This window comes from Cibotium barometz, chromosome 50, assembly GCF_041138505.1.
Source record: "Cibotium barometz isolate CiBa-2024 chromosome 50, ASM4113850v1, whole genome shotgun sequence".
NCBI classification, from domain to species: Eukaryota; Viridiplantae; Streptophyta; class Polypodiopsida; order Cyatheales; family Cibotiaceae; genus Cibotium; species Cibotium barometz.
In genome coordinates this window covers 34,708,707-34,734,091 of record NC_141095.1, presented here as the reverse complement: position 1 = coordinate 34,734,091, position 25,385 = coordinate 34,708,707, and the positions used below count along the sequence as shown (strand labels likewise).

The 25,385-nt window shown below is 43.3% G+C and overlaps 1 protein-coding gene across 3 annotated transcripts in view; it reads right to left on the bottom strand.

Moving 5' to 3' along the window:
• Positions 1 to 3,251: 3,251 nt before the first annotated feature.
• The window catches only part of TWN2 (valyl-tRNA synthetase / valine-tRNA ligase (VALRS)), a 44,852-nt gene continuing 22,718 nt past the window's right edge, over positions 3,252 to 25,385 (bottom strand). For 2 of the 3 annotated variants that reach the window (XM_086786679.1, XM_086786681.1), the window contains 10 exons: positions 12,270 to 12,572; positions 12,006 to 12,176; positions 11,540 to 11,730; positions 10,964 to 11,366; positions 8,571 to 8,822; positions 7,886 to 8,392; positions 7,652 to 7,755; positions 4,467 to 4,566; positions 4,221 to 4,366; positions 3,252 to 3,936 (listed from right to left, as the gene is read on the bottom strand). In XM_086786679.1, coding sequence (XP_086642805.1) covers positions 3,768 to 3,936; positions 4,221 to 4,366; positions 4,467 to 4,566; positions 7,652 to 7,755; positions 7,886 to 8,392; positions 8,571 to 8,822; positions 10,964 to 11,366; positions 11,540 to 11,730; positions 12,006 to 12,176; positions 12,270 to 12,572 — 2,346 coding nt within the window. In that variant the 3' untranslated portion in view covers positions 3,252 to 3,767. The remainder of the gene's footprint in view (positions 3,937 to 4,220; positions 4,367 to 4,466; positions 4,567 to 7,651; positions 7,756 to 7,885; positions 8,393 to 8,570; positions 8,823 to 10,963; positions 11,367 to 11,539; positions 11,731 to 12,005; positions 12,177 to 12,269; positions 12,573 to 25,385) is intronic. The other variant, XM_086786680.1, reaches the window with a different exon arrangement.

Here is a 25,385-nt window from a genome sequence, read left to right as displayed (position 1 = left end):
AGAAGGGTACACATAGAGGAAGTTTGAGAAGCCCACGCTGACCTAAGGAAAAGACAAGAGCAGATGGATGCCATAAGAAGGGTACATGCAGAGGAAGTGCGGGTAAAGGAAAAAATGGTAAAAGACTTCCAAGGCTGGGCAAAAAGAGAAACAGGGGAAAAAGAAGAATTGCAAAAAAGAATCCAAGAAGAAATGGGCCAAAGGAGCACATGCGTCTGGAAGGAGAATGCTAGCATCATTGACACTAGTCGAGCTCAATGGGTGACCATCAAGATTGGAGAGGATTGTGTGTGCTTTTTAGATATATATGCACCAAATGACGGCACATGCAGAGCCACCTTCGCCAATTCTTTCCACAAGCCAACTTTTGGTGTATGGGTGGGAACTTTAACATGATAGAGGCAGCAGAGGATAGACTTGGAGGAGACATGGCTACAGTTTCCGGCTTACTTTGCTTGGGAGGAGTTGATCCTGGCTCTTAGGAGGCAGAACCCTTGGCATCTACCAAAGTTTGGACGCGGCCCTGGGAGTCTATGCTTCTGGAGGTCTGACAAGAGGAGCACCGCCCTTATCTTTCCAGACTTGATAGATTCTATGTGGAGGAGTGGGCTTGCGATCATGGGAGCATGATCCGTATTTTGGTAGGCACTACTTTTTCCAATCGCGCTCTAGTTATTTTGTCTCTAGAAGACCCCTAGAGGCAAGACAAACACTTAAGCACTCCGATCTCTGACAGCCTCATCCACGACTCTGAGATATGCAGCAGGATGTAGCAGATTTGGGAGGGGTTGGATTTTCTCTCAGGATCAGTTGGCTACCACCGCAAGCACCTTGAAAGCAGGTCTAGGTGAGATTCACAGTTTACAACAAGAGGCAATATAGAGCAGATTGGCTGGATACCGCAAGCACGAGAGGAGCATTCGTTGAGGCCTTGCTTCTCTTCAACAACTACAGGAAAGCTCTCGAGATAGCCCATGGATTGAGGGTCAATTGGTTGCCGCCCGTACAGAGCTCGAGATACCATGTTGGAGCTTCCTTTTGGACCCAAGCGGGAGATAGGATTATTAGAGATTTCTCTAAGATTGCAAGCCCCCACAAGCAAAGAGATGGTATTTGCTGCTGCAGGGTGCAAGGCCAAGATGGATCTATAATTTATGATTCTCCTCCATGAGAGAGCCGTAGCCACAAATTTTTTCATATCCCTTCTCATCGCAATGGGTGCCCCCATATCCTCATAGTTGGTGGAGGCACAAGAGCGAGTTTGGCGGCACATGAGAGAGGTGGTTTCCCCTGCTCTCTAGACTTTCCTATTGACTCTCTTCATAGTTGAGGAGCTGGCCAGAGGCCTTGACGGCACTCCCTAGGGGCAAATGCCTGGGAGCGGACGGGCTTCTAGTCTCATTTTTCCTTATTCTCAAATAAATTTTGTTCAAGATCGAAGCATTCTAGACATCATCTTGACTTTCTAGTAAGCAACAGCTTCAACCAAGATGTGCCAGCACAGTCTCATTGTGCTCCTCCTAGATTTTGAGAAAGCCTATGATAGAGTTGATAAAGGGCCGGATGGGATTTCGAAAGGAGTGGATTTGTGGTGTTTCTGGAATTTACTTGGCCTCTCACAAAGGTGACAGGTTGCTCCGACATGGCTGCCCTTCAACGCCTTATCTCTTTCTATTTGTTGCAGAGGCCATGAGCAATTTTCTCTCAGCTCATGAGTCTAGGCTTCAAGGATTGCTTCTCCCCATCCATGCATAGGAGTTGCTAGCCTCAGAGTTCAAAGATGACACAGCAACATACTTATTAGGATACGTAGGGAACCTTCAGAGATTTGCAAAGGCGATGGAGATCTTCTGTTGCACATCAAGAGCATAGATCAACTGGCACAAGTCATGTGGATTTTTGGGTTGCCTCTCCACCCACTGCCCCGACTTGGAGTCCAACAATTGAGGCTTTCGAATGGACCTGGAGGGACACTCCAGTCCGTTATCTTGGATGCCAAGTGGGCATCGATACCTCCCCAAAGCAACAATTAGCGCTTCTATAGTAGAGTTCCGTGAGGCTTTCCTTAAGACAGCTGAATGGTGGTGACGAACTAGGTTCTTCTTGCCACCGTGCAATGTATTACTTCTTACTGGGCCTTCTCACGAGCCTACATTGGTCAGGTTCAACAATCGATCTGTAACTTTCTATGGGCTACTAACAGCGGGGGGCGGCCGACAAGGCCTCTTCCCATACTACTCCATGGAGCACTGCTGCTTGGGCCACTGAGACCGATGTTCTCATGGCTTATGAGGAGGAAGGTGGGAGGCTAGCCCTTTATGCCTCACCCTCGCATCTTGATAGTGCCACTCCCAACCCTAATAGGTCACTAGACTACTACTTCGGGCCAAGGATGGGAGATTTGTAGCACCATTGAAATATGGCACATCTCGATGCAGCAAAGTTATCGAAGACACCCACACCCCACCTGTGGAGTCCATCAAGAGCATCTAGCTCAACATCATTCATATGCTCCGCGACCAATGGGGGAAGCTTCAAGGTGGTTCTTACCATATGCGGAAGCATCGGACCTTAGCGACCTAGTCCTTTTCTCAGGATTGGTGGCGAGCCCACCTAGCACTACAAACCACGTGTGTGGTTATTCACTTCCCCACCTCTTGTCGAAGATAGCCTTCCCATCATAAAGAGGCCAGCCAGAGGACAACTGCATCCTTTCCCCCTTTTTTGTTCTTTGATCCTTGCTCCGTACATGGGAGGCAAGTTTCGTATCTAGCCTTTTAAGGCCTTTTTTTAAAACTAATATAAGGTACCAAAAGATGGAAAAGGTTGACGCTTCATTGCATTTAATGTTGATATGTCACTTTGGGGAGACATGGAATGGTCATTTTGCTCGGGAGACGAGCGTCGTAAGTAAATCATTTGCAGTTTCTATGACACAAACAAAGACACAGATGTTCGTAAGGATGGACAAAATCTTGTGAACTCTTTGAGCAGGTGATAACTCACTGATGGATCGTTTGTTTGGGCTGTGAACTGCACCTGCACTTATGCAGTATGCTACATTGAATGTAGAATTGCAGATTAGGCACTCTCAATTATTATATTTTCCTGTGGCGTACATTGTATAATCAGTCATCACTTCAACAATGTTTCAATTTGCCACTAATATTTTTATGAAATCTGGACTCATGCATAGCAACGGTTTTACAAAATTACTAACATAAAAAAAATAGTTCATGGCACCTGCCTTCTTTTTCAGCTATTTTTTTTTTCATGTGTCAAAAAACGTTGTCTGAAAACAGTCGCATCAGCAGACATGATTTGGTAACTACCACCGGCACCACAATATGTCCAACTCCACTATTCTGCCGACACTCTCCCCACGGAGAGAGAGAGAGAGAGAGAGAGAGAGAGAGAGATCTCAACAGTATGTCAGCTCCACTGTTCTGCCGACAATCAAAAGTCAATTAAGCGTAAAGATGTTAATAGCTGTTCTGAAGAGTCCATAAACGGATTTGAGACATTATCCTCAGATACAAGTGTCAAAAATAAAGGCTTTAGTTACAGAGGCCATGTCTCCCAGGCCCCCAAACTAACCAATTTGGTCAAATAGACCTATCAATACAATTCGGCTGCAACATTTTTGCTGCACCATGTGTTTCTCGAGAGTCAAAAATGTGACTAGAGTGCAACCAAAATGTTTAGCAGCATGCCCTGTACCACTCAAACTCTCAAAGAGAAACTAGAAAGACACCCTGGTCATAAGCTCAAGCAGCATCTATCAGAAGCTTCTCAAAGTTCATCTTCGCTTCCTCCACTGAGTCCAATTCTGCAGCCAGTTTATTGTACTTATCCATGTTTTCCTCCTGCAGTTTGAATGGGACTTTCTCTCTGTAGCCTACACTATCAATCTTCTTTGTAAGGCCCTCTTTTTTCCTGCCGATCGTGTCAACAAGGACAGACATAAGTGAAGCAATAACGAACCTGGAAACAAGTCCCTTCCCAAACGTGTGGACAGTCCCCAATCGGCACTTACTGCTGTGCTTTAGAGCATGCACAGCAAAATCCCATCAAATACTACCCCACACCCGCCCCCTCCCCCTTCTTTATTTTTTGTTTCTTTCCAGGGGGGATCCTTCCCCACCTGTATACAACAAGGAATCCCCTACCATTGAGTGTGAACAAAGAACAACCAGCACGGTAAATAAGCCAATACTTACTGTAACAACTCCACACGCTTCTTTTCAAGCTTCATGATTTCCGAAGTAGCATTCACAACACCTTGCAGCATTAAGTAAGTGGATATTTGGTCGCTTACAATAGACACCGCACAACCAGAAGGTGCAGCATCTGCTTCTTGTAGCAACTGGTGATCAATCCACAAGCCACGAAATTGACAAAGTTACGGAGAGTATCTCCAGCAAAATTGAATGCATAATGCTAAAAAATGGCTATCAAGAGCATACCTTTAGGCTGGACAAACTTGAAAGGGTTATGATCTCAGAAGAGCAATTCTGCACCACACAACTCAGTTCATCTGATCGGCACAGCAACAATGCATTGGGTCTGTACATGGAGCTCAAATCAGCTTCTTCCATTAACTCAGCAAAAACACAAAAAGCAGACAAATTTTCCAATATTTGCCTCTAAAAAAAACATGACAGTAAAGGAAGCATGTTAAAATCATAGGAACGCCAATGGAAAGAGCTGGCTATTTTCCAAAGAACGAGAAAGTACGGTCATACTGTTGCCTTCCAGGGAATCCACAGGTCCTCCATATACCCTGACTTGCGACCTCCTTTCTTATCCTAGGCAATGCAATATATCGTCACATTCCTACCAGGGACTGGGTGATGATTAGAGAGTGCTGCCTGCTGTGACAGTCTTAAGGGTCTTCAGGGCACACGAGGGTGACCAGTAGCATGTCATGCAGCAGGGTGAAGTCAGGCAGCTTTTGGCCAAGCGTATGTGCCACCTGGTACATCAGTCGGCCAGCAATAATGTGGTTGTGGGTTTGTACTCTACAGGCCGACTTGCATAAGGGGCTCCCTCCTATATAAGCTTACGTAGGTTTTCAGCATTCTCATCTGGTCTTCTACAAGCCAATTGAGTCCTTGTTGCAGAGGTGTTGGGCTGATCAAGGTGGAATCTACAGCAGGGTATTGGGATGAGATTTGTGATCAGCGTTTTCAGTCATATTCTGTGCTTGGAAATTCAGTAGTCTCATAAGAGCTCTACAGTTGGTGTTAGACCCTAGGGACCCTACAATTTTTTCCTTTTCTAGCACCAGTGTATGTTGACTCCTTGGATAAGGTAGATCCCCTAGCTTCCAAGAGTGCACAAGGTCGGGTTTGGGGAAAGTCTCTAATTGGGTTTTCTATCACTGGTTCCTAGCTACTCCTCATCCAACTCACAAATCTGCTTCTTAGCATGAAAGCGAGTTTTGATGGCCCAGGTGGCTTGTATAGAGTTGTCGTCTAACCATCTTGACAGGATGGATATGGCAGCGACCATCTTGACAGGATGGATATGGCAGCGACCACCTCAAGCACCTCTCCATCACTTACAGATGATTTCTGCAAGATTGCAGGAATCTCTCCATCAATTGCTTGGATGATTGCCGCAAGGCAGTCTTGCAATAGTTTGTCCTCGTGGATTATCAAGATGATTTGAAGAAACAGTGAGAGCATTTCATGCAAAAACATGGTAACTTAATAACTGACTATCTCGCTCGTTTCGTGAATTTTCTATTCATGCTTTTTAAAACTGTCCGGGTAGTCGGAGGAGGTTGAGTGTTTTGAGCTCAGTTACACGCAGATGTGCATGTACTCCATTCCCATGATCTCTCGGGCGCAGTACGTATGGCTACTACCACAGGCAAGCAGAAGAAGTCAAACTTGTTTCAGGTTGCTAAGACATCGGAGGATGCCCTGCTTTTTTGGGACCCATGGAGCAAATGTGCATATGGAATTACACCATTCAGAATGGGTGATTGTTCTACCGAGGATCAGCTATGCGTGGTCAAGGACTGTGACTTCAAAGTTCAATATAAGCGTTTTGGAGGGCCTTGTTCAATGGTATGGAAAGGAAGTTAGAATTCAGTACCTCATAGACAGCCAGACCAACAGCATCAACAAAACTATGATCATTACGCTCCCGTGTTATTGTCATGAGCATCAAACCCTTTGGGAGTTGTTCTTGCTATTGGTGGAGCATGCCATCAATGATATGATGCAAGGTTGATGACGAAGTCTCCCTTTGAGGTGGTATATGGTTGCCCCATCATCAATCTGATGATCCAAGCTCTTAAGACTTCCACATGGAATTGTGCTGCAGATCAAGTGGTTCACGACCTGAACACCAGATGTTGTCAATGCAAGCGTGGTTCTTGTAGAAAGTAATTGCAATATCTCAAGTTCAAGGGATATACGATCTGGCAAGTAGTCTGGTTTGATGAGAATCGGTTCACGGATGAGTCTCGCCCGTTGTTGAGAGCTTATCAAGAGGCCATGCAGCTGAGGACAGCTGTGATGCAACTTGCAAGTGGGCTCCTATATAAGCATGTGTAGGTTTTCAGCATTCTCATCTGGTATTCTACAAGTGATCGAGTCCTTGTATAGTGTTTATACGGCACAGAGTATTTTTCAGGTGTTGGGCTAATCAAGGTGGAATCTACAGAAAAATTTTGGGCTGAGATTTGTGGTCAACATTTTCAGACACAATCTGTACTTGGACATTCAGTCGTAACATTCTCTTGTCTTGATAAAATAGTAGAATTAGGATTATTGTGTGTGCAATGTGTTTGAGTTCCACTGCTCTCCTCTTTTTCTTTTGTAAACCCTAGCACATAGGCACACGAGCTTTCACTTGCTCCGGGGGGGCATATGGCCCCCTCTATCAATCGTTTACTTTAGGACTGCTGCTGCCTGGTGCCAGGTAGACTAGCCCCTTTTGTCAAGTGTTAACTCTTAACACCTGAATGTCCTCTTCAAACACAAGCAAGCAAGCCCTCTAACAAAACTTAACTCTGCTCCACTCCTTTGTAAGAACTATAATAAACAAAGGCATATTTTTTTAAGCCTCTTGTTCAACTCATTTCCCCCCAGTTTGAGGCGGTAGGGAGCGGCCATCCAAATCACAACCTCTATTCAGATGGACACTGCTGGCAGTGCCCCTCAGGAAATCCCTCTGCAGTGAGCACCACTTGGAATATCGCTAACGCTCTCTATAAGAGTGGCACAGGAGCCGCCATCCATATCACAGCCTTTATTTGGATGGACACTGCTGGTGGTCCCCCTCACAAAATCCCCCTGCACCAACTTCGAGTTCTTCCCTCCCCCCACCTTCCCCCCTTCTTTCCGGCTAGTCACAGCATTCTTGCAGCGATTCCAGATCTTCTCACATGCCACATAGGGAGTGATCCCGATTACTAAAGCTGCTCAAGGTTCAATGGGAAGATGGATGGTGATGCAGTCTCCAAAAGAGCCAAGGACATCACTCACTCCCAAATCAAATGAGCGGTCAGAAAATAATGCAGCCGCATGCAGCAATCAGCATTGCAAGGAAACCAAATCCCACACAATCCCACATTCCTTAAAGTACTGCAGTTAAAGAGTTGAAGAGAGAATAAATGTGAGGCACTCCATATTACCTTAGTTTTGGGTCTAGATTGTACATCGTTCGAAGAGAGCGAAATGATCGTACAATAGACTCCACTAAGAGCATGTGAGATTCAGCTTCAGGCGAGTCCCATTCCTGTAAAGAAAGGCCACAACATCCGCAGTAAAAAGCATCAGATTTGGAACATTTAATGTATTTTTGGTGTTGCACCTTCAAAAACTTAAACATAAAGATCATGGCTTCACCCTTCTAAATCAAGCCTCACCTCAAGAGTACAAGGATAGTCTGCCACCATAATAGACGATTTTGCATTACTACCAAGTCTTTGTGGTAAACGTTGCCAAAGCTCCTCAGTTACAAAGGGCATGAACGGATGCAGTAAGCGTAAACCAGTGTCTAGGCAAATCCACAAAGTTTCCTGGGTAGTCTTTTTAGCGTTAAGAAACTCGGGATTCCCATTGTCTCCAGCTAAAACTGGCTTGCTGATCTCTATAAAAACATCACAAAGTTGATACAGCCACCAAAAATATACAGCTGTTGTAGCTCCTGATAGATCATAAACTGCAAGGCAGCTATTTGTCTTTGTTATGGCTCTGTTTAAAACCGATAAAATCCATTTGCACCCAAATGGAAGGGACCCCATGTCCAACTTCTCTGAGGAGCTGAAATCCTTTCCAAGATTGATCATGGCAAACCTTATCGCGTTCCAAAGTTTATTGCACCAAAGACGGTAGCCAAAAACGCGTTGTATATCAAGGTTTATCTTCTCTGACTGCAGCGACACAAATTAACTGTTTAAGTGCAAACAATAATAGACAGTAAAATCTGCAGCAAATAACACGTGTGCAATGGCTTTAGCACTTCATCATATTCTTGTGCAGTCTACATCTCTAAGAAAACTATGTCATTGCATAGCTGGTTAGATAAAAGAACACAGGTAAAACATTTACCTGTGCAGTGTAGGCAACAAGTGCAAAACGAAGAGCATCTGCACCACACTCAGGTATCCCACTAGGAAAGTCTGTCATCATCCCATCTCTGGCTTTTTTGACTTCATTCTTTTCAAGATTACCCTGTTCCAATTTCTTCAGCAACCCATCTAACGAGATACCATGAATCACATCTAATGGATCAATAACATTCCCAAGAGATTTTGACATCTTCCTTCCATGTGCGTCGCGTACCATGGCATGAAGAAAAATCTGATAGAAGACCGATCAAAATCTCTCTCTCTCTCTCTCTCTCTCTCTCTCTCTCTCTCTCTTTTAAATAGCACTCACCCGGTTGCCCCTCCTCAACAGACCAGGCAGGGCACACATACAGCACATGTGCCATAGGTGCCACTGTACCACCCAGGTGTCTCCTAGACAGAACGATCACGGTGTAGCGAGCTAGACGCCCGAGACTGACTGGTCCGAGGAGATGCTCCACCCAAAGCTTCAACTCTGAGAGATCCTCCAGAATGTAGGAGTGCCGCTCCGCAGGTAGTGGATGTGGAGAGCCTCTATATGCTCATAGATGTCAAGGAGCCACTTTGATCCCCTCACATCGTATCATTGTACTGCAAGCACTTACAAGGCTGTTGTTTTTTCTCTAAACTCTAGTTGGGTTTTATTTAGGTCGCATAGACATTAACACCCCAGTGAGATAGCTATGTTTTGTTTCTATTTTATTTTCCATTCCATGATGAGATATGCCATGGACATTACTGTATCACTTTGATCTCATAGGCCCATTGGGTCTTTAGTAGACGCTTAATATATCTTTCTTTCTTTTCTCTCACGCACACACTAAATGTTTAGCTGCCTGGCCTGCTATGAGATTAGGGGGAGATTCCATTGCCTTTTTTGAGAGGGATTCGGCCAACTCGCACGGGTAATCCAATATGTGGATCGGTGATGCCTGGGCATGTACTTGATGGAGCTCAGAGGACAAAGGGTGGTACTGAGTTCGCAAAGAGACAAGCCTAGCCTTGATAGGACACCACAGAGAGCCATCACAGATTTCTTTGTGGTCAAGCATCCACATCAAAGTCCACCACCCATACTAGTACCTCTGATTGGACATCCTAGACACCCTCGATCCAGAGCACCACAGCCCTCCATCCAATGGAGACAGATGCTGGAGATTCTCCGCCCCCATCACAGAGGCCTGACACTCCATCTGGCATCAGATCAGTTCTAGTGGAGGCAAGAATCGTCATTAGCTGATCACCTCATGTACCTCTCAAATAGGAGACCTATGCTCATTGGTTATATGACATCCCCACCCAGCCCTCTCTAAACCTACCCCAAATTCCTCGCCCCACATGCTTCACAACCAATGTTACAAACCCTATCAAACCTACACAAATAGCAGGAGGACCTCCACACGGAGCACTTTGAACATGGATGTAACACCTTGGTACCTATCCCTAACCGAGATCTTTCATAAAGCTTTGTGTGAAGGCATCCCTCCCTGTAGGACCAATAATACCATTGTCCCCATTCAAAAAGCAGGAGACCCCATGGACCCCAATAACTACTCAACTATCATGAGTGGCCATACCTTGGCCGATTAAGTATCAGAGGCCCAGATTAGCTCCCTTGACAGAGAGATTCAGATATAGGGCCACTCGTAAAGGAGGGTTCATGAGGAATTGTTCAACACTAGACTATTTCTTCATCCTCAGAGCTATCATTGAGGAGGCCAGGTCGCATGGACAGCATGTTTGTTACTGCTTTGTAGACTTCCGGAGGGCCTTTGACTCGGTCCCAAGATCTCAGCTTTTGAGCTGCTTGTAGGAGCTCCAGTCCCCCCAGAGGTGATGTGGGGTGAGAGTCAGTGACTGGCTGGATTCAACAAAAGGGAGGCCTAGCCAGAGAGATCCATAGCACCAATGAGGATTGCCCACTATCCCCTACACTGTGTAGATAGTACATTGACGAGATCCATTGGCTTCATTGACAGACTCGGGGGCACTGCTTCTCGGCTAGCTCAGAAAGTGGTGCCTATCCTCTCATATGCAAATGACATAGTCCTCATATGTGATTCAATAGAGGGGCTGTAGAGACTTCAGCATTTTTGTGATGAGAGTACATCATCATAGTGAATATTAGTAAAACTAGGATGATGCTCTTTGACACTCCACACCAAGTTGCATTAACTCACAAAATCTCATTCATTTAGATTCAGAACACCAGTCATATGGCCTTATCCCATGAGTCTCTCCTTATCATCTTTCATATACCATGATAATCTAGATAGCGGTGAAATTGTGTTAATGATAAGAGATCATAATGTCAATGAAAACTGGATTGACACTGATAAAGAGTGAAAGCTGAATTAAAACTGATAAGAGCACCTTCTTGAATGGAACTTGCCCGGTCAGCTTCATGCCAAGCATAACCATGCGAGCGACCCAAAAAAACAGGATATCATGTCCAGTCTCTAAGAGAGTTGTTGGATAGAAAGTCTTCATATCCAGCGTTTCTTCAGGCCAGCCCATGACTGAGAATGGGAAAAGTCCAGAGGAAAACCATGTGTCCAAAACATCTGGATCTTGTTGAAGCCTATACTTCTTTCCTGGATACTTCTCTTCAGCTCGCATTTCTGCTTCCTCTTGGTTTCTTCCAACCACCCAATGATCATGATAAGCCCCTAAATCTAAAAGCTCGTCATCTTCCAAAGTCACATACCATGCCGGAATTCGGTGTCCCCACCAAAGCTGCCGGGATATACACCAATCTCTTATGTTTTCCAACCACCTGCCAAGGCAAGAAGGTATTCATGACATTACATTAAAAAGTCGTACAACTTGTGCTCTGTTATTCGTCATGGCATAAAACATGTGGCCCCAGAAGATTGTACATTAAACTCACTGCTATTTTCGAGTAAGACACGCTGACAGTTAGATTAAAAAGTATTGCCATGCCCAAACCTGAACCAGTCAGCCTCGGAGTGTTTAGGCATAATTTCTAATCGTCCATCTCGAACAGCATCACAGGCTTCTTTTGCCATACCACTGCAATCAACAAACCATTGTGGCTTCACCATTGGTTCTATAACATCATTACTTCTTGAACATACAGCAAGGCGCATGTCGTTGTTTTCAGTCTTTCGGTAGAGGCCCTGCACAATATCCCGATGCACACACTATGTCAGTAGAGGATATTTTATTCTTCGTGAGGTCCTTTCATCAAATCCTGCATTTTTTCATGTATGCACCTTTACAATGGTAGGCAGGTTATCACAAGATCCTAAGCATGAACAACTTCCTAACATGAAGAAAACATCCTTAAGAGAAGTATAAAAGAACAAATGACTCCCTTAAAGCAAGATGCATAACAATCAATCAGACACACAAGTATTGCCTTCACTTAAAAGAACACAGTTAAGAAACTTGCCTTTGATTTCAAGGCTTCTAGGACAGCCACACGGGCAATAAATCTTGGCATCCCCTCAAACTGCTGTCCTCCATTACTATTGACTTTCCCATCATTAGTGAATATACTGATGAAGTCGAGCTTATGTCTTTGCCCCACAGCAAAATCATTTGGATCATGTGCAGGGGTTATCTGTGAAAAGCAGGAAGAAAACACAACCAACTTTATATCTACTTGTATGTACTCTGAAGAAGTATCATCAGAAACTTGTATTGTAGCTCTTACCTTCACAGCCCCAGTTCCAAATGTTGGGTCCACAAGGACTGCATCACAGATAATGGGGATCCTTCTCCCATTGAATGGATGCACAACATACTTCCCATGCAAATGCTTGTACCTGTCGTCATCAGGATGTACAGCAACTGCAGTATCACCAAGCATGGTTTCAGGGCGGGTAGTTGCTACCACTATTTCTCCCCCTCCTTGCTCTAAAGGGTAGGCAAAGGAGGTGAGGGTCCCAAACTCAACAGGGCTCTCGTAACCAGGAACTTTCAGAAGTGTCTTTCCCTTAATATCTATGTAATCAACCTGAAATCAGAACATGTAACAATTAATTGCTTTCCAGAATCCATTGCATTATAGCAACCACCCAAACACAAATTTTGTACAAAATAAGGTACATCATTCCTTTGCTTAACTGATGTATCTAACCCATTGAATACAACAGAGTATAATAAGAAAAGCAAATGTTGCCAAAAGTTTTCTTCTTCATAAAGGCAACCCTATTTAAATTTTAAAAGCCAAACTTATAAAGACAATATTCAACCAAACCTCAAGTGCGCGGGTAACAGGGGAACGCAAATCTCAAAGAAATTTAACTATTAACTTTATTAATTAACGCAATTGAACCACAAATGAAATGCACAAAACACCAACACCACCCCATTAGGGGATCAAAGATGGGCGGACTCTCCACCCCCCTCAGGTGTCTTATTACCAAAAGCAGTATTTGTTGTACAAGATTGTGGGTGATCACCGGATCACCAGATTTCCAGATGTAACTTTGCAATGAATACAATGATCAAGCAAGATTTCGATGCCAGAAACTTGAAGACCCCTAATTCAGCCCTAACTTTAAGCTGATTTGAATCCTAAATCGAGCCCCTTCCTTGCTCAAGCTTCAATTCTCTTTTAGCCCAAATTCAACCTAGTTGAAATCCTAGAACAGGTCCTTGCTTACTTTACAAAACTTGGCACTTATGCAAGATTTATGCAAATCGGCAATACAAGCTGACGACGTGGTGCTACTGCGGGAGGGATCAAATGTAGAGCAGGCCTAGAGCAGCCCAACCACAAAGAAAAGGTCCACCATCAACTATATTTGGCAGCCGGCTTTTAGAAGGCTGTTGACCAGCCTTATTAGAGGCTATCTAAAGGCCTCTCATAGCCCATGTCTCTGATTCAGGTATACCCTTCTCTCATGTGTTAAACTCCAGCCAAAATGGCAGTCCATAAGCCGAAACAACTACCACAAAGATGGTACTGAAGCTGAATAAAAATCTTTAGCAGCCAATCGTCACCAGCCTTTGTATTTTGACATCCAAGGAACCAAGAACAAAGGAGAATGCTCAAGGTTTATATTCCGCTAGTGTTGTTGTCCAAGTTGTATCCAAAACGAGCAACTTTAAGATTGAACAACACTAAATCTTTTGTACAAGAGTCATGGGAATAGCCATCTCATGGAGGCGTTGTTCATCACTAAAAGAAATCGGAACTGAGTACATGGATATGAATACTGATAGTCTACCATACTCATACACTGACATGGGTGGTTGGACTTCAGTAGAGCAAATAGTGTAAAAACCAAGAAATTGATGTCAAAACCAAGGAACTGTTTGTATATTCATTTGTTCAATAGATTTATGCTTGTGAGCATATCTATGTATGTGTGCCAAGAGTCGAGGACGCCGGTTAAACCCAAAGACGAGCATGTGTGCGCGTATTTGTCTCTTTTGACATATAACGGGTGCGTGTTGATCTTGACAAGAAGGGAATGCAAGGAAACTCCTCCTTGAGGGCAACTCTAGAGCTACAAGGGGTGGGAGTATCTCCCAAAGAGATCAAACCCAAGGTCACTTTATGTGAAGGACGAAACTGTGAGGGCATGATGCTCCCCAAAGCCAAGCACAACAAAAGAGGAGGACATTCCACATGAGAGACAAGAGCTAGGCATGTCACAAGCGGGTGCGTGGTTTTTAGAATTTAATACTAAAATCACAAGATTTATCATCCTTTAATCACTGCCATATCCCACATACATAGCCATAACAATTGATTATACAATGTGGAAGTACTAAAAGAAATGATAGTGTAATAGGGACCAGAAGATGGGTTGGTCCTCTCCCCTTGAAGGATATGTATTGCCTTAAGGGAGTAAGAATTTTACAAGTAAATAAAACAAGTGGATTGGCCAAGCCATACACCACCGTTCCTTCCAAAATGATTGAGCATGAAAACAACTTACAAAAACTATATTTGCCCACCAGTAGCCCAACTACAAGCTAGCAATATGGTGCCCAGCACCCTTCACTACGATTGCCCAACAATCCCAATTTCTGCAAATGTAGCTTAACTTCAATGAGATCAACCATCTAGTGGTTGAAAATCATTCTTAGGAAAATGCCAGCACTTCCCAAGGGTTCTCCCGCATAGAACTTGTAGCAACCGGAGACAAGATGATTCTTCCACAACCTCAATCTTTAGAATTTGTCTTTTTCTTCTTCTTCTTCTTCTTCTTCTAACTTGAATAGAGACTTTCAATTCTGAAAACCAGAATTCAGCCAGCTTCTAAGTGTTTTCAAGAGGTAAAAGCACTATGGTTGCATTAGATAGAGCAATAAACAAAGACCAAGAAGTACTCTTGAATGAGGCTGGAAATCTGAATTTATAGAGTTCTATTCAGCCTAGAAAGAGGCGCCTATAAGAAGAGGAGGAGTGGAGGTTATTGCTCATGAAAAGATGTGGTGGGGAGAGGTTTGTGCAAGACTTTTGGATCAAAGAATGGCTATTAGCAAAGTAGCAACTTGTGTAGCAAAAAGAGGAGGAAAAGTTTACTTTTTATCTTTTTCTTTTTAGTTAACTAGCTTGCATGACTCTTTTGGAGAAAAGTGAGCTTGCATGATTTATTTTTAAGTAAAGCAAGCTTGCATGGCACACTTTTAGGTGCATGAAGAGAGAAAGCATTGCATGATGCATGCATGTAGCTGAAAAAGCTTGCATGTTGCATGCATGGGGGTTTCTAGCCATGCATGAGGATTTCTGGACATGCATGTCGCATGTTGGGGGTTTCTTACTATGCATGTCGCATGCATGAGTTTTTCTAACTATGCATGTCACATGCATGAGGGTTTCTAATCATGCATGTCACATGCAGGGAGGTTTCTCGTCATGGAGAAGAAGATTATAGACTATACTTAGCTAGATTGTCATGCATGCATGCATAGAGATAGAAAACCCGCATAAGGGTGGGCTGCCTTCAAAGTGTCAATTATTCATGTTCAAATCCATCACTACGAGCGAATTAAAGATAAATTATACAATATACTAACCCATGGGTGCAATCCAAGCGTCCCCAGATCCATGAGCTTCTTATGCAATAAAATACAAGCATTGTCCAAGCAAACAAAACAATACACGCAAATAAAAATAAGCCATGCACACAAATGTATGCATTTAAACACATATTTTGGAAAAAAACCCATCTATTTATATGTACTTGATATTTACAAGGGCTATGGTATTTGGCTCTCCAAGATCCATCAAATATCCGTGGCATTATGTATTGCATTTGGTTCTCCAAGATCCATCAAATGCTTAACATGCTTCTATATAGCTAGGATCTCGTAGATATAGCTAGCATACACATACATGGAAAGCTTAACCATAAACATTCCATGGCTACATGTAGTGTCCAACACCCATGTCCATGGATAATAGAGAATTTACAATATGAATCCCGGCTTCTAAACAGTTGTCATCGACCAAAAAGCTTCCAAATAGTTGTTGAGGAGATCAGGGTATTCTTTAAGATCTTATTCTTGTATCCACCTTGAATCCATAGGGGAATAGTTCTTAAATTTAACCAAATATTTGCATATGACCTTGCCTCCCTTAAGCTTACGCTCTTGATGGAAGACAATCTATTCTGGTTGAAGCACCTCTTCTAAATCATCCACTTTTGGTGGATCTTCTGTAACTGGTTGAGAAGGTGGAGTTCCAATATATGGTTTCAATAGGCTGATGTGGAAAGCATTATGTATCTTCCAATGATTGGGCAAAGCCAATGTAATAGCCACATCATTAATCTTTTGAATAACCTGAAATGGACCATAATACCTGTTAGAAAGTTTGAGAGTCTTGCCTTCTTGTCCTGGCCTCTTGCAGAGACACGCCTTTTCAAACTTGAGAAGAACCCAATCCTGCTGTTTGATGTCCATATGACGCCGATGCCGATCGACAGCTTTCTTGTGCTTTGCTTGAGAGCGTTGTATGGCTGCCCGAACTTGAGCATAGGCAGTATACAAATCTCTAACATATTCATCAGCGGCAAAAATCTCATCCTGAGTGCGAAGGATGGGTGGAAATATTACCTTGCCATAGATAACCTCAAATGGAGCTTTGCCAGTGGAGGAATGGACTGTATTGTTGTATGCAAACTCAACCAAGAGTAAATACTTTTCCCATGCTGCCTTTTGATCAGAAACATAGCATTTGAGTAGATCGAGGACCATTGAATTCGCTTTTTCACTTTGCCCATCTGTTTGGGGATGATAGGCAGAAGAGAAATTGAGCTTAGTACCCATATTGTCAAAGATAGCTCTCCAAAATAAGCTCGCAGTCCTTGGATCTCTGTCTCCCACAATGGACTTAGGCATTCCATGATGTTTAAAAACATAAAAAAGAAAGAGTCGAGCCATATGATTGGGCTTGATAATCTTTCTCACGAGAATAAAATGAGCTTGCTTACTAAAGCGATCAATAATAGTCCAAATATCATTATTACCATAAGCAGATCGAGGAAGATCTGTGATAAAATCCATTGCTATGCTATCCCAAGGTGCTTGAGGGATAGGCAAAGGTTGAAGTAAACCAAGCAACTTATGCCTATCATACTTAACTTTCTCGCATACCACACACTCACGAACATATTTTTCTATATCAGCCCGTATAGAAGGCCAATAGAAATATCTTTCCAAAGCTCGAGTAGTGAGTAAAATACCTCTATGACCTACATGTACTTCATCCATGACCTTTTGACGAAGCTGCTTGACTACAGGAATGGTGATATAAATAATCATCCTTGATGGAGAAAGGATGGACTGATTTTGCAGCCTGTGAATCAGCCCATATCTCTTTAAAATCTTCATCAGTATTATACATTTGAGGCATAGATGAAAGGTCCTCATGGTAGGCAGTGGTGATAGCATTCACCTTAGGCCTAAGAGATAATGCACCAGCTACTGAATTATTCTTTCCATAAGTGTGAAGAATCTAAAAATGAAACATGGAAAGAAAATTAGCCCACCGCATCTGCTTCTCTAAGAGTTTTCTCTGTGTGAGAAAGTGCCGGAGACTCTGATGATCTGTTTTGACCATAAATTAAGCACCTAAGAGATAGTGCTTCCATATGGTTAAAGCATGAATCACAACCATTAATTCTTTCTCATAGATGGTACTATGCGTCTCTGCATCTTGCAATCTTCAACTTTCAAAAGCCACAACATGGCCTTCTTGATTTAACATTGCTCCTATGCATTCACCACTTGCATCACATTCCACAACAAAAGGCTTACGCAAATCTGGCACAGTAAGAACAAGCCGTTGACTAATGGCATCTTTTAGCTTCTAGAAAGCTATCTTTTGTCTAATACTCCAAACAAAAGCAATCTTCTTCTTTGTAAGATCATGGAATAGACCAACCAAAAGAGCAAAATGCTTAATGAACCTGCGATAATATGAACATAAACCAAGAAAGCTTCTTGACTTCATGCACAGAAGTCAAGTCAGGCCAATCAACAATAGCTTGAATCTTAGCAGGGTCCATGTGTACACCGTCCTTAGAAACAATACGGCCAAGATAAAGAATTTCAACCAAGAAAAATTCACTCTTTTTGGGATTGATATAAAGTTTATGCTTGCGGAGCTCTTCAAAAACAATAGCCAAATGGTGCTTGTGTTCCTCCTCGGATTTGGAGAAAACTAGCACATCATCAAAGAAAACTCCTATAAACATTCTGTGATTTCTAAAAATACGATCCATCATGCGATTAAAAGTAGCAGGAGCAGTAGTAAGACCAAAAGGCATCACTAAATACTCATACAATCCAAATGTAGTCTTGAAAGCTGTCTTATGTACATCTTGAGGAGCTACTCTTATTTGGTGGTAACCACTTTTCAAATCAATGCAGTTGAAAACAAGATGCCCCTTGGAGTTTATCCAAGATATCATCAATTCTTGGTATTAGAAACTGATTCTTGATGGTTATCTTATTCAAGGCCCTGTAGTCAATGCACATTCTATATGAACCATCTTTCTTTTGTACGAAAAACGGGTGAGCAATAAGGTGATGAACTGGGTTGTACCAAACCCTTCTCAAGAAGATCATTGACTTGTGTCATGATTTCTTCTTGTTGGTTTGCACTCACCCTATAAGGGGACTGATTTAGAGGTGAGCTCCCAAGAATCAAATCAATGTGATGATTCTCTGGACACTGCAAGAGAAGTTGCCTAGACAAGGCATCTGCAAAACAATCTTCATAATGATATAAAAAATTTACCCTAATCTTATCTAGATGTGACATGCCTTCATCTTTAGACTTAATTTCCTCTTTGATAAAAAAACCAAGTACAAACAAGTAGACTTCCTTATTTGCTTTTTAATGGCAATATGGCCTACAACGGGAATAGCTGCACCAGTAGTGCATGCATGAATACAATACGACTTGTCCTTGTGAGTAAAGGTAAGTGTCTTCTTTTTAAAGCCTGGAACTGGAAGCATGCGAAAATGCCAAGGCATGCCAAGTAAAACATCATATCTCGAAGTAGGACCTATGAGGAACTCCTCATGATCACCATAGTTGCCAATTTGAATGCGAAGCTTGCCAACTACTGGCGTTATATGTGTATTCAATTCTTCAAAAGCAGACTCTACATGCATACTCAGGATGCAATTTAAGTGCTTCTACCATCTCAATAGAAATGAAATTGTCAGTAGAACCCGGATCAAACAAAAACAAAGAATTTTTATCTTGCAATTTACCCCAAGCCTTTAGCAAAGTGCGGCTATTTGGATCAGCTAAGGTATTGCCTTGAACATCTGGTACAACATTAGAAGAGAGATGGGCTACATGGGTGCCTTCATCACTAACAAGTTGAGGACATTCCCTCTTCACATGATCTTTGCTACCACATTGAAAACACTTACCTTGCTCCCGGTACTCCTTAAGTTGTTCAGAACTAAGACAGTTTAGTTTTTACCTCCCGGCTTCTTTTTGTCAAACCCCTTCTTCTTTTGCTCTTTCTCCACTTCTAGCTTGCTGTCCACCCTTGGACAGCTCTTGATTTGCCCTCTGTTTAGCTTTGTACGAGCTAAACTCTTGTTTTCTAGGGTCGCTCTTTGAATGCAAACTTTCGGCAATAATTGCGGACTCCATCATGTGGAGTAAGGTACTATTAGGATAGAGTTTTAGGCTCATCCTAATAATAGGTTGGAGACCACTTTCAAACTTCCACATCTTCTCATCTGACAACCAATCCCACTCTTTCTTTACATCTTTCTCAAAGTCAGGTGGAATAAACTGCTCATAAAACTGAATTTTAAAGTCTTCCCAAGACTTTGGATCCTTGTTCTCAAGAATCTTGGCTAGCCACCAATTGCTAGCCGTATCCTTCAAATACACGAAGTTTAGACTTCTCGGTAAAATTGCCATTCACAAATGCAACCTCAAACTGTCTAATAAAAGAAAGGGCTTTAGTAATATCCCGTTTACCATTATAAGATTCAAACTTAACATCTTTATCCCCAGCCTTGAAAGTCTTCAATCTCTTTGAGGGTTTTCAGTGGGAGAAGGAGAACGGGCTTTAAGTTTAGCATGGCTTTTATGATAGCGAGAATGGCTTTTACGGGGAGAAGAACTATGGCTAGGTGAAGAAGAACAGTTATGAGCATGAGAGAGAGGGTGAGAGTGAGAGTGAGGGCGGGTATGGGATCTTGAAGAGGCTTCTTGAAAGGCATGAAGTGTTGGTTCTCTATGCCTCTTCTTCAGAGACTCAAGAGTATGCTGAATTTTTGGGATGGCCAAAATAGACTTCAATTCAGCCGCTTCAGACTGTAATTGCTGCAACATAACCTCACTATGATGTGGAGAACTACTCATGATGGCTATTGGAGTTGCCCTTCCCTCAGTACAGCAAGGGAACACAACTCAAAAATACTGACAAAGCTGTCCAAAACAATGCTTTACTTGCAACTCAATTCTTTATACCCAAGACCAGTCTCTACTTGCGTCTAAATATGATACGGAATAGACCACAAGAGTACAACAGTGCCCCTACACGGACAGGAGGGCCACAAGGTCTTTCCAACACGCTCACTGCCACCAAAACCGTTGGTACCTCCTTTTGGAGTGTGACAATAAGATGAGGGCTACCTTAGAATCCCAACCTTCCCTCACAGATAATGACTCCTCCATGGTCTTATCCAATATCATAAAAAGATTTATGCAAAATAAGAGAACCGAAGCTCTGATACCACTATCACAAGCGGATATAGAATTTAATACTGAAATCACAAGATTTATCATCCTTTGATCACTGCCATATCCCACATACATAGCCATAACAATTGATTATACAATGTGGCAATACCGAAAAGAATTGATAGTGCACTAGGGACCAGAAGATGGGTTGTTCTCCCCCCCCCCCCCCCCCGAAGGATATGTATTGCCTTGAGAAAGTAAGAATTTCACAAGTACATAAAACGGGTGGATTGGCCCAACCATACACCATCGTTCCTTCCAAAATGATTGAACATGAAAACAACTTACAAAAACTATATTTGCCCACAAGTAGCCCAGCTACAAGCTAGCAATATGGTGCCTAGCACCCTTCACTAAGATTGCCCAGCAATCCCGATTTCTGCAAATGTAGCTTAACTTCAATGAGATCAACCATCTAGTCGTTGAAAATCAGCCTTACGAAAATGCCCAGCACTTCCCAAGGGTTCTCCCGCAAAACTTGTAGCAACCGAAAACAAGATGATTCTTCCACAGCTTCAATCTTTAGAATTTGTCTTCTTCTTCTTCTTCTTCTTCTAGCTTGAATAGAGACTTTCAATTCTGAAAACCAGAATTCAACCAGCTTCTAAGTGTTTTGAAGAGGTAAAAACACTATGGTATGGCTGAAAAAATACTCTACAATAATTGTATTAGATAGAGCAATAAACAAAGACAAGAAGGACTCTTGAATGAGGCTGGAAATCTGAATTTATAGAGTTCTATTCAGCCTAGAAAGAGACAAGAAGAGGAGGAGTGGAGGTAATTGCTCATGAAAAGATGTGGTAAGGAGAGGTTTGTGCAAGACTTTTGGATCAAAGAATGGCTATTAGCAAAGTAGCAACTTGTGTAGCAAAAAGAGGAGGAAAAGTTTACTTTTTATCTTTTTCTTTTGAGTTAACTAGCTTGCATGACTCTTTTGGAGAAAAGTGAGCTTGCATGATTTACTTTTAAGTAAAGTAAGCTTGCATGACACACTTTTAGGTGCATGAAGAGATAGAGCATTGCATGATGCATGCATGTAGCTAAAAAAGCTTGCATGTTGCATGCATGGGGGTTTCTGGCCATGCATGTCGCATGTTGGGGATTTCTAACTATGCATGTCGCATGCATGAGGTTTCTAACTATGCATGTCGCATGCATGGAGGTTTCTCATCATGGAGAAGAACTTTATCAACTATACTTAGCTAGACTATCATGCATGCATGCATGTATGCATGCATAGAGAGAGAAAACCCGCATAAGAGTGGGCTGCTTTCAAAATGTCAATTATTCTTGTTCAAATCCATCAATACAAGTTAATTGAAGACAGGTTATGCAACATAATAACCCATGGGTGCAATCCAAGCGTCCCCAGATGCATGAGCTTCTCATGCAATAAAATACAAGCATTGTCCAAGCAAACAAAACAATACACGCAAATAAAAATAAGCCATGCACACAAATGTATGCATTTAAACACATATTTTGGAAGAAACCCCATCTATTTATATGTACTTGATATTTACAAGAGCTATGGTATTTGTCTCTCCAAGATCCATCAAATATCCATGGCATTATGTATTGCATTTGGTTCTCCAAGATCCATCAACTGCTTAACATGCTTCTATGCAGCCAGGATCTAGTAGATACAGCTAGCATACACATACATGGGAAGCTTAACCATAAACATTATATGGCTACATGTAGTGTCCAACACCCATGTCCATGGATAATAGAGAATTTACAATATGAATCTCGAGAAATTAGGGAGTAGTTACAAGGCCCACAACAAGAAAAAGAAAAAAGATTAAAAGCTTTTTAAATACTAAAAAAAGAAGAGCTTTTAGTAATAAAAAGATGCTTTTTGGGCTATAAGTAGGTTATAAAGCACTATTCTCAAGTGTTTTTGCGCAAGAACTATCTATTCAGCTATTCTCTCATTGTTAGAGACATGTAAAAAGACAAGAAGCTCTCTAGCTCTAAGAACTTGTACTCAAGACTCCTGCCGTGTTGGTGAGCAAAACACAAGCCTCCTCCCAGTCACTTGGTCGCCTACAACAGAAGGGCCTGTTTACCACAGTCCCAAGCAACCAACAAGTCATAATCAAGGTGTAGTTCTCTATGGGAACCACATATTCAGGTCAGATAGTTAGGACAGATTTACCCCTTTCTCATACATCACTCTCTTGCACTAAATAAAGAAAATACACGTCACTGGTGGGGGCCCTTGTAGGTAAATTTGGGGCCCCAGTAAAGTGTACTGCACAAAGCTCACTATCACCTCCTCCTTTCTCCTTTACTAATCTCTTTCAAATCAAGAAGTACGCACGACTTAATCACCATTAAGTGCTTCTGCTCATGTAACAACTCTTCAAACTAATTGATGGCTTAGTAATGGCCATGATACAAAAACATGTAAGATGTGGCTTCACCAATGTGGAAATAATAGAAACCCTATTTGCCAAGTATGCAACCTCAAAACTCTAACCAACCTACTAATCAGAATTAAGTAATGATCTTCTGCAAAGGGCTTTCTTCTCTATTTTCCACCCAACCATATAAGGCTCTCCCTTGCACAATATTTCCCTTGCCGTAATTGGTGGCTTCTATCACATGCTAGGCAACACTACCCTTGCTCAGAACTTGCCATGTGGCCAATAAATTAAGTAATGATCTTCTGCAAAGGGCTTTCTTCTCTATTTTCCACCCAACCATATAAGGCTCTCTTGCACAATATTTCGCTTGCTGTAATTGGCGGCTTCTATCACATGCTAGGCAACACTACCGTTGCTCATCACTTGCCATGTGGCCAATAAATCCTCTTGTTTAAACCCCTCTTGCGCTTTTCACCTTAACAGATCAATTAATGTCTTTGAGCGTCCCCTAGGCCGCCTTTCCTCTTCACATTGCCCACCTAAAATGGCTAATTGAGCCGTCTAGACCCCCTATTTATGCCCCCGTCCTTAGAGGAAATCCCATCAACACAAGAGTGAAACCTCTCATCAGACATGGAAGAAACCTCTAACAAGGCCAAAAAACTCAGGGACTTCAAACCTTTGAAGTTTTCCATCCTTTAAAACATCACCATAACACAAAAGACATGATCCATAGCTGAAGCTTTGCGGTTTTGTCACCTGAGCAACAGATTGCCCCGCTTCTTCTGAGCATTCGGAAGAAGCTATTGTATTGGAGTACAGCTCGACTATCCTTGGCTGGGAGGGTGGTGGTGGCAAATCAGGTGCTGTTAGCGACCATGTGGTACATTACGTCTTGCTGGATTTTCTCGAGCTCTTGCATCAGCCAGGTACAGAGGCTGATCAGGAACTTTCTGTGGTCTGGGCGGGACGGTCAGCTAGCTCGGGCAAAGGTTGATGGGCAGTTATTACACTTCCGCTGGCTCAGGGCGGTTTGGGTATTATAGATCCAGTCGATCAGAGTAGAGCCTTATTGGGGAAGCTTATTGTTCGGGGGTTGCTTCCAGGCGCTGAGCCTTGGAAAGAGCTCCTCTTGCAGCGACTGCAGGCTCGGGCGCCCCCTGCAAGGGGTACTTGGGCACCAGAGATTCGCTGGATCTTCATAGAGATGAGGAGGACAGGCCTCAGTAGAGGATGGGAGGACAGATTTGCTTTGAGTATCCTGAGAGCTTGGGAGCTGCTGAGACCGGGGCTCTCTCAGCGGCCTCCTTCTTGTGTTGAGGAGCGGGCCAGGCAGCCGCTCATCTGGAGCCCAGCGGTTCGTACGGAGCAGGGTCATATGCTGGGTTCTCGGCCTCGTCTAGCCTGGGGACCTTTAGCGGCAGGCCCAACTCGTAGTTTTGGAGACTGGCAGGCTTTCTGCAGTCTACCAGAGGAGATCCAGGTGGAGAGGCTGAGTCACTTCAGAGGGGGGTTGATTATGAGGGATGATATTCAGGAGGCACTTACAGAGGAGTGGTTCACACCTCTCGAGCCAGTGGCCCCACGGTGGATGGGAGCCTTTACGCAAATGGAGATCCTGATTGCTGTCAGAGCTAGCACTGAGGATGACAGATGCCTCTACTATGAGATTCAGGATGAGGGCAGACTACAGAGAGTGGAGGTGGAGTCGCCTTTGGTTGCAGAGTGCACCTTCCAGAGGATTCGGGTAGTGGCTGCCGCTTCTCGGAAGTGGCATATTGACCCCGACCCTGCTGATGTGCTCCCGGATTGGCGCATATGGGCATATGCAGCGCGCCCCTTGGCCCGGCTACAGTGGGACCCCGGGGAGTACGAGTGGCATGATCCTTATGCATCCCTTGAGGCCACAGAGATCACCTTTTTTCAGTATACTGTTCGGCTGGGACGGCATATTTTGACGGCGAGGAGGACGGTTTCTCCAGCGGCAACGGGGCATTGGCGTCTACAGGGACTCTCACAGGAGTTCCTGGAGGATTTCTGGGCTCGGCTCTGGGCTAGTCGGCAGGCCCGCAGGATCTCGGCTTTTCAGTGGCTGGTCGCCCACAGGGGCTCAGCAGTTGGCACTTGGCTTGTTTACAGCGGTCTTCCGGCGGCCTGCGTCCGATGCGGCCACCCTATGGAGACACAGAGACATTGCCTTTGGGACTGCCCT